The sequence below is a fragment of the Prinia subflava genome, chromosome 13 (genome assembly GCF_021018805.1).
Source record: "Prinia subflava isolate CZ2003 ecotype Zambia chromosome 13, Cam_Psub_1.2, whole genome shotgun sequence".
Classification (NCBI taxonomy): domain Eukaryota; kingdom Metazoa; phylum Chordata; class Aves; order Passeriformes; family Cisticolidae; genus Prinia; species Prinia subflava.
In genome coordinates, this window is record NC_086259.1 from 13584209 (window position 1) to 13596243 (window position 12035).

General features: G+C 47.2%; 1 protein-coding gene across 1 annotated transcript in view; it reads left to right on the forward strand.

The window, feature by feature from the left end:
* Positions 1–5628: 5628 nt before the first annotated feature.
* Positions 5629–12035, forward strand: part of GLG1 (golgi glycoprotein 1) — an 82265-nt gene continuing 75858 nt past the window's right edge. Inside the window, exon 1 of the mRNA XM_063411001.1 lies at positions 5629–7372. Within this exon, the coding sequence (XP_063267071.1) occupies positions 6851–7372 (522 nt within the window). The 5' untranslated portion in view covers positions 5629–6850. The remainder of the gene's footprint in view (positions 7373–12035) is intronic.

A 12035-nucleotide genomic window follows, 5' to 3' on the forward strand; every position in this document is an offset into this window, starting at 1 on the left:
AATATAAGTGATGCTGCTGTACTTTGAAAGTAGGTCTCACTGACATTCACTGCATCTCTTATGAATGTTACCAGGGGTTCCTTTATGCAGGTGAGGTTTCTCTTGCTTTGTATTATTTCCAGGTCACACTGAGCTTCAGGCTGAAATAATGAAAGTATTTAGTGAATGAGTCCTCACTGAACCATCCTGATCCAGCCAGGTAAGGGGAAAGAAAAGGCTTGAGCAAGGTCAGGCTAAACACATGGGACGTCTTTTAAATGAAAATAACTCACTGGCATGAGAAATTTTGGCATTTTAACAATGATCAGGAACTAAGGGTTGGTAAAATTATATTGTGAGAAGGTCTCTGGTAACAGCTAAACCAGAAGGAGCAGGATGCTCTCTGCCATGTTAGTACAATGAGCTTCTTGTTCTCAGCTATTTTGAGGCATCATTTATGTTATCAACTCCAACCCCATCTTTACCACAAGAAATTTGGAAAGTTTTAAAGGTACACAGGAAAAAGAATTAAAATGTTTTGATTTTCTAGATAGACCTCTGATTTTTATTTTCTGGGTAACACCTGTTTTCTACTTTATACCACCATACAGGAATAAGAGATACAAACTTAAATGCTATTAAAATAATGAAAACGACTATTTCACATTCTCAGTTTTCAAACCTACAGTGTCAGAAAATGTTCAAAGATAGGTGAGGTAACCTTGTAACACTATCCTACTCCCAAGTTTGCAGCAGGCTGCAGGAAAGCACACCTAACTGGTGTACAGAAAGCCATCAGCACTGAGCGCTGATAAAAGGTCGAATGTGTTAATTAAATATTTGCTCATCTCTGTCTGGAGTCAAAGGGGCAGATTTGGGATGGAAGGATGAAAGAAATCAGTGTCTGCACTGTGCAGGGCAGCTGTCATGAGAGGCTGAGCTGTTTTGCTGGTGTTTCAGGCACGGAGCCACTACGTGGCTATTTCTGCCTCTGTCTCTGGGAAGATTTTGTTATTGTGGTGCAGGGTGGCCCCTTGGCAATTCCTGTAGTAATTCTGGTGTGAGGTGATAGGTAAAGCCAGGCAGTGCTGTTGCTCCCACAGACAGGACTTTGCTCTTAGCTGTGCACAGGCATTTTAAAATATTTTTCTCCAGGCTACTGCAGGGCAGCACCTTTAAAAATTTTAGTTCCTGTAAAAGCAGGCCTGGGGGACAGTGCAGTGCTGGCCAGAGCTGGCTGTGGTGGCTGCTTGGTTGGCAGCAATCCAGCCCCTGCTGCTCCCTGTGGTGTTGGGGGGTGACTGCTGGGGAACAGGAGGCTGGAGTTGCACAGCTGTGCTCAGAGAAGGGCTGTCCTCCACATGTCCCTCTAACAGGGATGATCTCATGTTAGACTGTGGTGATCCACAGGGGGAGGAAGCAGCCAGCTCCAAGCCTCCACTTCAAGGAACTTTGCTGCTGTAGCACTTACCCTGGTGCTTTAGCTGCTGAAGGGACTCTGGTGACATTTTGACAAGTAATCAAAAATGTTTCAGATGAAAAAAGGTCATCTGCAAAGCGTGAGCCAAGAAATGAGCATAGTTTGGTGCATGTGTGCACACGGGGCAGGGTTGGCCAGTGCTTTGCTCTGCTCTGGCTGTACCTGCTGCTTCCTGGAGCACAAAAAAGCAGCTACTTGGTGTCCCAAATCAAATTGGATTAAACCCAGGCAATGTAGCAAGTGAAACAAGCAGCTTAAACTGAACTTTGTTACACTGAGGTAGCCAGAGCATCCCCGTGGGATTTCATTTGGTTCTCCTTTTCCGTTTGTGAGGAGATGTGACAAGATTTTCTGCTTCTGTAGATTTGCAGATTTTCTACCAAGGCAGTAAATTCCTTAAAAGACCCACCTTTCTGCTGGTTTGTGAGGGGGAGAATATGGGAAAAAAACCATTTCAGCTGCAGAGTCACCTGGAAAATTGAGCAGAGGAGGTCACAATGCCACAACAGCAGAACTGCCCTCAGGCGAGCTGCTCTTGGCCCCTGTGAGCACTCAGGAATGTTGATGTCAACAGCCTCCCTTACTTATGATAACGGTATTTATCTTTGTTTATTTGCTTTTATGATAGTTAAAGATATTTAGACATACTGCTGAGAAGGCAGAAATGCCTCCTGCTCACATTACTGCTCTTTGCTGAAAGAGGTGGGCTATGCTCAGATGGCAGCCAGAGCTGTGGGTGCCCTGGTATTACAGAACACTGGGTTCTGCGGGCCTGTGGGAAACTGTCCCGGGCTGCATCAGGCACAGCAGCACCGGCCAGTCAAGGGACGGGATTGTTCTGCTCTGCTGCAGCCTCATCCTGAGTCCTGTGTGCAGTTTTGCTCGCTGCAATATAAAAAACGTATTAAGCTATTAGAGAGTGTCCAAAGGAAGGTGAGGAAGACAGTGAAGGGCTTTGAGGGGAAGCCATATGAGTGGCTGAAGTCACCTTGTCTGTTCAAGTCTGGAGGAGACTGGGGGGGAACCTCATTGCAGTTGCAACTTCCTCATCAGGGGAACAGAAGGGGCACTGATCTCTATCTGTGGTGACCAGTAACAGGACCAAGTAATGGCCTGAAGTTGTTTCAGGGGAAGTGTAAGTTGGATATCAGAAAAAGGTTCTTCACCTAGAGGGTAACTGGGCACAGGAACAGGTTGCCCGAGAAAGCGATCACAGCACCAACAGTGACGGAGTTCAATAAGCATTTGGACAATGTTCTCAAGCACATAGTGTTGATGGGAGATGGTCCTGTGCAGGCCTAACACTTGGACTTGATTATTCTTGTGGATCTCTTCCAACTCAGCAGATTCTGTGAAAATATGCCTGTAAGTGCAAAAGAGGAATTTGGGGATCTATGTCCTAGAAAGCTTATCTAATCCTTGGAACAAACTTTACAGGTAACAGGCTCTCTCCAGCATGTGGTGGTCAAGAGAAAAAAAAATGTCTCAAACTAATTTCAGTGATTATCCCACCCTGTGAAGCGTAATTAATTTGAGGGTCCAGGGGCTTTGGTCTTGCATCAAGTCCAATTTGGTGCTTCCGCTAGCAGCAGAGGTCATAGAACGGGGAGCAGGCCCCTTGTGCTTCCGATGGCGTCAAGCTGGCAGCAGCACGGAGCACTTGGGGAAGCATAAGTGGAATTGTGGCAGGTTGGAGGATGGGCTGGAGAATTGCCCATATCTTTTTTCCTAAAGGTGGGTGCTAACTGCAACACAGATCTGCATCAATATGGGGGAAACAGTCTCTGCAGTTATGACCTGGAGCTTCTGAGGGTTTGTGAGGCAAAGATGTGTCAACAGCATCATTCTTTGGGAGAAAAAAAGGTCATGTCAGGCTGAAACTTTGTGCCTGAGAGGCACAAAGCTCCCCTTGCGCTCAACGCTTACAGGGTTGTAGCTGAAATATTGTCTCCTCTTTGTCCACAGCTTCCTTGAAAGTTGAATATTTCTGTGTTCTTCTGCTTATTTCCAAATGTGGATGAGCAGCAGCACTGCAGGACTCTGACCTACTAGAAAACCTGGAACAGTGGGGCTCAACCTGTGTGTGTCATGCAAATAAACCACAAAATACCAGACTAGGGTTGTTGCCTTAGTCAGCAAGAAATAGCACTGAATGGCAGCTCGACTTGGCTCTCTGCAGCAGGATTTGTTGGTGGAGAGGATCATCCACTGGGTAAGGCAGTGCTGAAGTTTTGGGGAATGCAAAGCTTTGGAGAGAGGCAGCTGAGCTGAGCTGCATGCAAGGGAGAGGGCCTCAGGGCACTGCGTGGAGGCTAAGCTGGGATTCAGAACTGCCACATGGGAGCAAGCAGTCTGTATCCAATTAAAAATTGGAGCAGCTCCTCTGCATGGACTGAGGATTTTTGTTCTCCCTGAAGTGGTGAGCTGGAGAGCAAGGACACTGCTGGGAAGGAGCAAGAGGTGTCCCCATAGCTCAGCTCACCCTGGCCTCTCTCTGCAAAAGCTGGGGGCCATATAAATGGGGTTTATTACTTAAGGTGATGAGACTGAAAAGTGCTGCCCACTACAAAAGTGGAGGACTGCAAGCTCACAATTAAACATCCAAGTTTCCCTTATTGCCAATGAGGCAATAAGGGAATTTCTGCCAAAGGAGAGGGGCTGTAGTTGCAAGGAGCCACTGTGGTTATCACACGGGCAGAGATGTCACTGTGCCCAAAGAAAAACCTCCTCCTTGTTTAACTCACTGCATGGACGTGGTGAGCAAAGGGCTCTGTTATGAAATGCCTGTTTAACACTGGGCAACACAGGATGGTAAAATCCAAGGTTGGGAGAAGGTGTTCCTTAAGGAAAAAATGAATCTCTGGACATCTCCCAAAGGTGTGGGAAGAAGTGGGCTGTAACCTAGCTCCACTGTTCTGTTCTGTCTTCACCCTGTGACGGATGAAGGAGCAGAGCCAGCTCTTGCACTGGGCTAACTCTTCAAATAATTCTCACTAAACCAAATAGGCTGCCAAGTACGGGCTGGATTTTGCTGGCTTTTGTTTTCAAGTGTTCCCAGCTGCGCAGCCCCTGGGTGCCAGCACAAAGCCGCTTTCCCAAGTGCTGTGTCCCAGTGTGACATTCAAACACAAGAAGCATGGAGACTTTGCTCCTCCTGCTCCTACCCTTGCCTTCACCTGGGTTAGATGGCTGCAGCTTGGCAGCCACACTGAGCTCAAGGTGCTCTGGTAGCTCCTGGATTGGGTAAGACAGTCAGAGGCATTCCCAAAAGCATTCCCAGGCAGGATGAGGCAGCCTGGGGCAGGGAGGGAGCAGCCGTACAGCTCTGCTTCACACACCTCACTGAGCCAGGGCACACCCTTGGAGCATCCTGGCATCCAGGCAAAAGCTTCTGACTTTGGCCTGATGCCAGCTTGTGCTGGGAAAACTGCTGGAGTCAACAAGGAGGGGAACTGGAGTGGGATTCTCCCTGTCCCCCATTTCCCTCTGCTGTTGGAAGCAAATCTGAGATCTGGGGGCAAACCTGTCCTAGGAGGGTGCTGTGAGCTGGCCCAGTGGGATCCTGGCAGGAGATCTGAAGAGCTGTGATTGCTGAGCTGGTGGTAACTTGTGTCCCACTGCTGCCACTACCCCAATACCTGGACAGGTATTTTTTTTACCATGGAATTTTGGGTCTGGCTTGCTGTTCAGGCAGATTGGGCTGCAGCATCCCCAAAATACTCCTCTGAGGGGGGCTGTGTGGTTGCAAACATTGCTTTTAGATGATCCATCACCGAATTCAGCATCCAACCCCCACTTACTGCTCTAGGAGGAACTTGTAGATCCCATTACAATGGGTTCAGCCTTTGTAGACCCCGTTTTAGAGACCTGATCACACCTACAGCCTATTTCTCTCCATTCCCATGGACAAAGCCCAGAGCCAATATGGTGCGTGACACACCAAATCCCAGCCCCCCAAACCGTGTCTGGCACTGACAGCGCAGGAGCTGCAGCCAACGCACCAAACTCGAAAATGAGCTGTCTCATGGCACCCACAAAATGGGATTTTCCTGCCCTTGTTCCGTTCGCTGCTCCCTGCAGCTACCCCAAGGCTGGACCACCCTGGTGCAGGCTCTTGGACTTATCCCACCCCCTCCAGCCAGCTGAGCACCCTGCCCCAGGAGGGGCGAGGACTGCATCCATATATAGGCCGAAGACCAATCCAGCAGATAATTTGGCACTCAGCATGGAGAAATGACAGCAAAAAGTTGAATTTTATTCAGCATTGTATTGAAGATCTTGTGGTTTTAGTAGCCAGTCCATTTTCTGTCTTCATTCTTACGTAGTTTCCCTTTGTTCTTCCGCATTTTTTCTTCATTCTTTATTATTCTTTCTTTGGTTTCCTGTGGGTTTTCTATGTTCTTCTGCATTTCTTCTCGGATCTCCTGTATTTTTTCTTTTATGTTCTGTATTTTTTTGTTGATGTCCTGTACTTTTTCTTTGTTGTTACGCATTTTTATTTCATTCTCTATTTTTACTTCATGCTTCTGTATTTTTTCTTCATTCTTTGGTATTTTTAATTTGGTTTGCTGTATTTTTTCTTTGTTCCTATGTATTTTATCTTTGAGATCCTGCATTTTTTCTCTGTTTGCCCACATTTTTGTTACATTCTCTTTTTTTAATTCATTCCTCCTTCTCCTCCCTTCGGTCTCCTCTAGTGTTTGTTTCTTCATCTGTATTTTCATTTCGTTCTTCCATATATTTTCCTTTATCTTCTCTATTTTTTCTCTGTACTCTAGTATTTTTATTTCATTCTTTTGTATTCTTTCTCTGATGTCCTGCATTTCTTCTTCAGTGGTCCTAATTCTTTTTTTGATCGCCTGCATTTTCTCTTCATTCCTCTGTAATTCTTCTTTGTATTTCTTTATTTGTTCGTCCTTCTTCAGATTTTCTTCGTTATCCACTTCACTAGCGCTTTCGTCCGCAAAGCTCAGTTTCCCCATTACGGCTCCTACCTCCTCAGTCGCTGGCCAGCCGAGGTGCGAGTTGGAAATGAGAGATTTCGGGTAAAACCTGACCACAGCTACTGGACCCCCTCTGAGGGAGCCGTGGAAAGGGCGGCCGCCTTCCTGGCGGGCTGAGCGGGCTCAGTCTCGGCTCCTCGCGTCCTCGGCACCGGCGCTGGCTCGGCAGTGTCGCCCTGCGTGGCTGTGGGGTCGCGGAGGCCGCTGAGAGGATCCGGGGGCCGTTGAGGGGCTGCGGGAACCGTTGAGGGGCTGCGGGGCGGCTGAAAGGGTCTGGGGCCGCTAAAGGGTGGTGGGGCCCCCTGAACGACTGCGGGACCGCCGAAGGGCTGCGAGGCCGCTAAGGGCGTGCAGGAGCCCTGAGGGGCGGCGGGGCCGCGAAGCCGCGATGGCCCCTGCGGCAGCGCCTCGTCCTCCTGAGGCGGCAACGGCCGGGGCGGGGCCACGGCGCGTGCTGGAGGAGGGGCCAGGGTGGACCACGCCCCCATCGGGAAAGGGGCGTGTCCACTGTGGTGACGTCACGGGCGTGCTGATTTGCATACGCCGTGCGTGCCGCGGGGTGGGCGGGCGGACGGACGCCGGAGGTGGCGGATCCAAGATGGCGCCGTGCGGACGTGTCCGGAGCCGCTGCCCGGGCCCGGCGCTGCTCCTGCTGCTGGCGCTGGCGGCGCGGCCGGCGGCGCCCAGCCCTGCTGCCGGCGTTGGCGGTGTCGGCGGTGCCCAGCCCGGAGTGGGGCAGCCGGCGGGGCCGGGCGTGGCTGCCCCGCGGAGTGCCCGCGGCGGCGGGTCGGGCAGCGGGTGGAAGCTGTCGGAAGAGGCGGTGTGCCGGGAGGACGTGGTGCGGCTCTGCTCCAAACACAGCTGGGCCAACAACCTCGCCGTGCTCGAATGCCTGCAGGACGTCCGCGAGGTGAGGGTCGGGCCCGGGGCCGGGCCGGGCCTGCCCGCGGCGGCGAACAAAGAACGGGGTCCTCGCCCCGCCGCGCCTCCGCCCCGCGTTTCCCTCATGGTTTGTGTTTTAAAAATTGGAGTTTGCGCTGCGGAGCTCCGTGAGGGGAGCGAGCTGTCTGCAGGGTGGCCGTGAGGGCTCTGGAGAGCAGCTCCTCTTCATCTGCACCTCGGGGCTCCGCGCTGCCTCCCGCGCAGCGCCCTCCGGGCAGGGCGAGCTCTCGGGGGATGGCTTTGTGCTCCGGCCCTGGTGCCTTGCGGGGTTATTCCTTTCTAGAGTCTGGGAGAGCCCGGCCCGCGTAATGCTGAGTGAAGGCGCCGTGCTCGTAGCAGCAGTGACCTGAGGAGATGTTTTTTTTTCACGTTCAGGTTCCCACCTTCGCCTGGAACTCGGCTGCAGAGGCGGCTGCTTTCCAGTCCTCGGTTGTGCGTGTATGAAACTCGATATATAATCATTAGATTTAGCTGGCTTTATGGGGAGGTTAACGGGGCAATCTGTGGTGTTTGCAAACATCTGTCGTGAGCGGTTTTAAGTCCAGTGCAAGAAAAAACTGAGTTGTCACCTCCGAGTCTTCCAGGTCCATCTTTTCATTCATTCCTGGGCTCAGTTTGAAGCAGCCTTTGGCGGACGTGCCTTTGGTGAGCTGTCCCGCTCTTGAGGTCTGTGTATTCTTGGCTTCTCTGCTATAGAGTTCAGGAATGCCAGGCTGGGTCAGTTTTAATAGTGTTTTGCTCAATAGGGAGTGTGATTAGGAAAACCCTGGGCTTGTTTCTTATCTGTTATTATGGGGACAGCAGATGGCAGTGGCAATGGTTACTCTGATCGAGGGGAGTCTGGAACCAGTAAGTGTCAATGATTACTTCTGGCTTAAAATGCAAAGCTAATTTAGATTTTAATCTAACTTCACGTTTTAATTTTGGGTGGGTACTTAGTAAGACGGTCGTGGTAGGTGTTTTAGATGAGTCCTGCTGGAACATCTGTCACAGCTATGAAACGCTCCTATATGTGCTTTATGAATAACTTGCCCCTTGATGTTTCTTTCACCTTTCTGGGATCTTTGCCCCCCTTTTAGGGAGGCATCCTGTCCGGGAGGATCTCGGAAGCTGACCTCACAGGCAGTGGCTCACAAGCTGCCAGCCTGCCAAAAAGGCAAGCTCTTGCTGTTCCTTTCTTTCCAGTTGCATAGCCCCTCCCTACTCTTTTCATAGTTCCAGTGCTTGTTGGTTTTCTGCCATTTTAGCGAGGTGAAGCCCTTTGTGGTCTAGTTTATCGGTTTTCTGCTGGAACAGTTTTGTCATTTTTCGGAGTTAAAGCTCAGGGGGGTGAGTGCAGGGCTGGTAAACCGGGCTGTGCAGGGAGAGGGAAAAGATCAAATCGAAGGTGGAGTGTTTTGCATCACGCTTTATTTTCAGCAAGTTCAAACCCTTATGTTGACTCTGCATATCTCCTGAGAACTCCACTCTTTGAATGTTATGTCTGCTTGTGGTTTTCCTCTTCCCATTCCTAAGCCTGCCTTGGTGTCAGTAGTGTGCTGGCTGTTGGTCTTGTCTAGCTGTAGTGCTGCCTGATGCCCAGTGCCGAGGGTGAATTTTTTCCTGGGTGACATGCCAAGCATTGACAGAACATCTCAGGGCTCTTTTGGACTGAGTTTTCTCTCTGAAGGTGAGAGAAGTTACTTGTCTGTCAGCCTGCAAAGAGCACTGTCAGCTGGTCTTAACTCCCAGCAGTTTTCCACCAGTAACACCGATGTGATGGGCTGCATCCTGGCGTAAAAATGACTTCACATGGTGCTGCTCTGAGAAATTAATTAAAACAGCTGATTTTTGTGTATACCTGCTATTTAACACTTGATATTTAGACAGTGGATAAAAGTCATGAGTTGTAAACATTGGGTAGCATTTCAGCTGTTTGGGAATGGGCTCAGATGTTGTCTCAGATGTTTCCTGTGCATTAGAGATGACAGCAGAGGAAAGAAGTGATGTATTTTCTGTTGTTGATATAACTTTTGACTCTGGAGTATCTGACTGCCTGTTTGGACAATACCAGAAAAGTGACAATTATGTTTCAAAATGGATGAGGATCTAGTCTGTCATACAGCCCACTTAAAACTAGTCAGGCTATAGTAAATGGAGATTTGGAGGAGTTGTTTTGTGTGATACTCTCAGTGAGGAAGGACAGTGTGTGGACACTGCTGCAAGTAGCAGTTAAGATTTTTAGATGCAGTCAGGCTGCAGAAGCGGACTTTTTTCTGTAGGTGTTCAGGGTAATCATACTTTCTCATAAGAAATGTTTCTCTAAAGTCAAGAAAATTCAGTTTGAAACAGGGAGTATTACTATGAGGATTATCCATTGATTTTTCTTAGTGTCATACTGGCAGGGAAGGACACTTCTAAATATGAATAACCAGGAGAAACAACTACTTGAGGAATTCTTTTTGAGTCCCTAAGATATAGAGAAAAGCGAAGGTGTCCTTGTTTTGTAAGTCAGTGTGAATGCAATCACATAGTTTCAGTATCTGCTGATTTCTAGATGTGGATGGACTACACGCTCCCTTGCTTTCATAGGGTAGTTCTGAATCTAAAGGGACAGGAGGGTTGAGTCAGTGGTTGACACAGGAGCCCAAAGTGTAAGGCAAATGTTGAAAGAAGCAGTTTAACACAGATATTCCATAAAGAACGGTATGAGACAAAGAAAATAGTAAAAAAAACCCCTAAACTCCACACCCCAAACCTTACACAACTGAAAAAACCCACCCAAACTAAACCCCAAACAGTAAATTTTGAAGTTTTGGTTTTGAGAGGTTGTTGGTAGACTGTCAGTTTAAAGTATTATCAAAAGAGTTATTTAAACACTGTGTATTTTTAGAATTCTTGAAGAAAAAACAGACAGATCCCCAGACTGATATCATATACTTTTTACTACTGATTTTTCCACTGACCTAAAGAAGTGTTTAATTAATGTAGTGCGGAGTCCTCTTTCCTCTTGTAATAGAAGGGTGGGAAGGATGCTCCTTGACTGGAGAAGGAAATGGTCATGGTCAGAGCTACACAGCTTAAACATTTTTGACCATAATCAGAGAATAGAATAAACCCCATTTTTTGGGGCATTTTGCACATGAATTAACTTGCTTCTAGTTAGAAGTATTCATGCACTGAAAACGCTCATAGTTTGGAGTGACTTAAATTTTGTCATCAAGATTTTAATTACTATTCACATAATTCTGTGTCACAGTATAAAAAGAGTAGAATAAGATAGTGTATATGTGTATTTTTAAAAATGGTGTTCCAAAGTGCTGTTTTCCTGAAAGGATTCAGGTTGCAAGCCTGTTTCTGGAAGGACTTCAGAGCTTGCATTTCATGAGTTGCAGCCGTTAAGCCTCTTTTTTGTGGGTTGCCTGTTAAACTGATTTGCATGGTGGTTAAAGTATAAATAAACCCATGAAATATTAATAAATTTGCTAGGTAGCGATTTTTGCTTGATTAATGATGATTTGCATTTGAAGCATGACCGAGTTGTTGAATTTGAGGTGGGAAACATTAAAAGGGATGAAAATAATCTTAACCAATGTGGTTCTCTTATCTGGTTTACTAGCGGAGCATGATTTTACTTTTAGAACCATCTGGTTAATTGGTGAGTGAATTTGATACCATAATTGTTGAGCATTGCCCTTATAAAGACTGTGGAATATTTAAGGCATGATATTGTTCTGTATAATGTTAATGCATTATAGGCTAAGTATTTTTTTGCTAAGATTAAACAGTTGTGGTTAAAATGGGATTAGAGATCAAAGTTTTGGCCTCCTGCTACTTTCTTTATCCTGAGTGGTTCCGTTTCTTTGGTAACACCTTTATGGCAAAGGCAGTGTAATTGAGCCTTAATGTGCTGCCTCCTGGAAAAAATAGGGCTCTCATAGTGTTGTGGGTTGGATTAAGAACAAAACAAGTTATCGTGAAGGCTGTGTATTTCAAGAATAGTATTTTTCCTGTTATTTCAGAATTGTCGTCGGTGTAAAAGGCCAGAAAATTCATTTGATGTGACTTAATGGACTGGGGAGTGTGTACCATTTGACAGGCTGAGAACTGTCATATTTCTTCCATTTAAATGTTTTATTCCTCACTCTGTATGTACCTGAGCTCCTTAAGTGATCTGATGAAATAGTGTCAGTGAAATTACTTGTTTTAAAATTATAGATGGAGAATAGAAACCAGACAGAAATGCATGCTTGGAGTCTTCATGGGTTATAATGTAATTGTAGGAAAAGCTGTGTGTGCTCAGTACCTGTCCTGGTTCTCTAGTGTTTCTGCCTTTTTGCTGAATGGATTGCAAATGTAAAGGCTTCCTTGAAGCTTTTTGTTTGCACTGAGGTAGATGAGCGTGATCTATCACAGTAGCTCATTTAATTTTATTTTATTTTTCCTCTTTTTATCTCACTAATTTATTGAGTTAAAGGTCAAAGGTTTTGTTTTGACTCAACACATGACATTGTTATATTTTAGCACGTACTGCTATTATTCCATCTCTCTCAGTTTTTCCATGGACAGGTGGAGGCTGGCATTTAAAGTACCCTTTCTGAGATGTCTCATTTGTGGCAGCAAATGACTGGTTAGCTGTCCAGAGCTGGAAG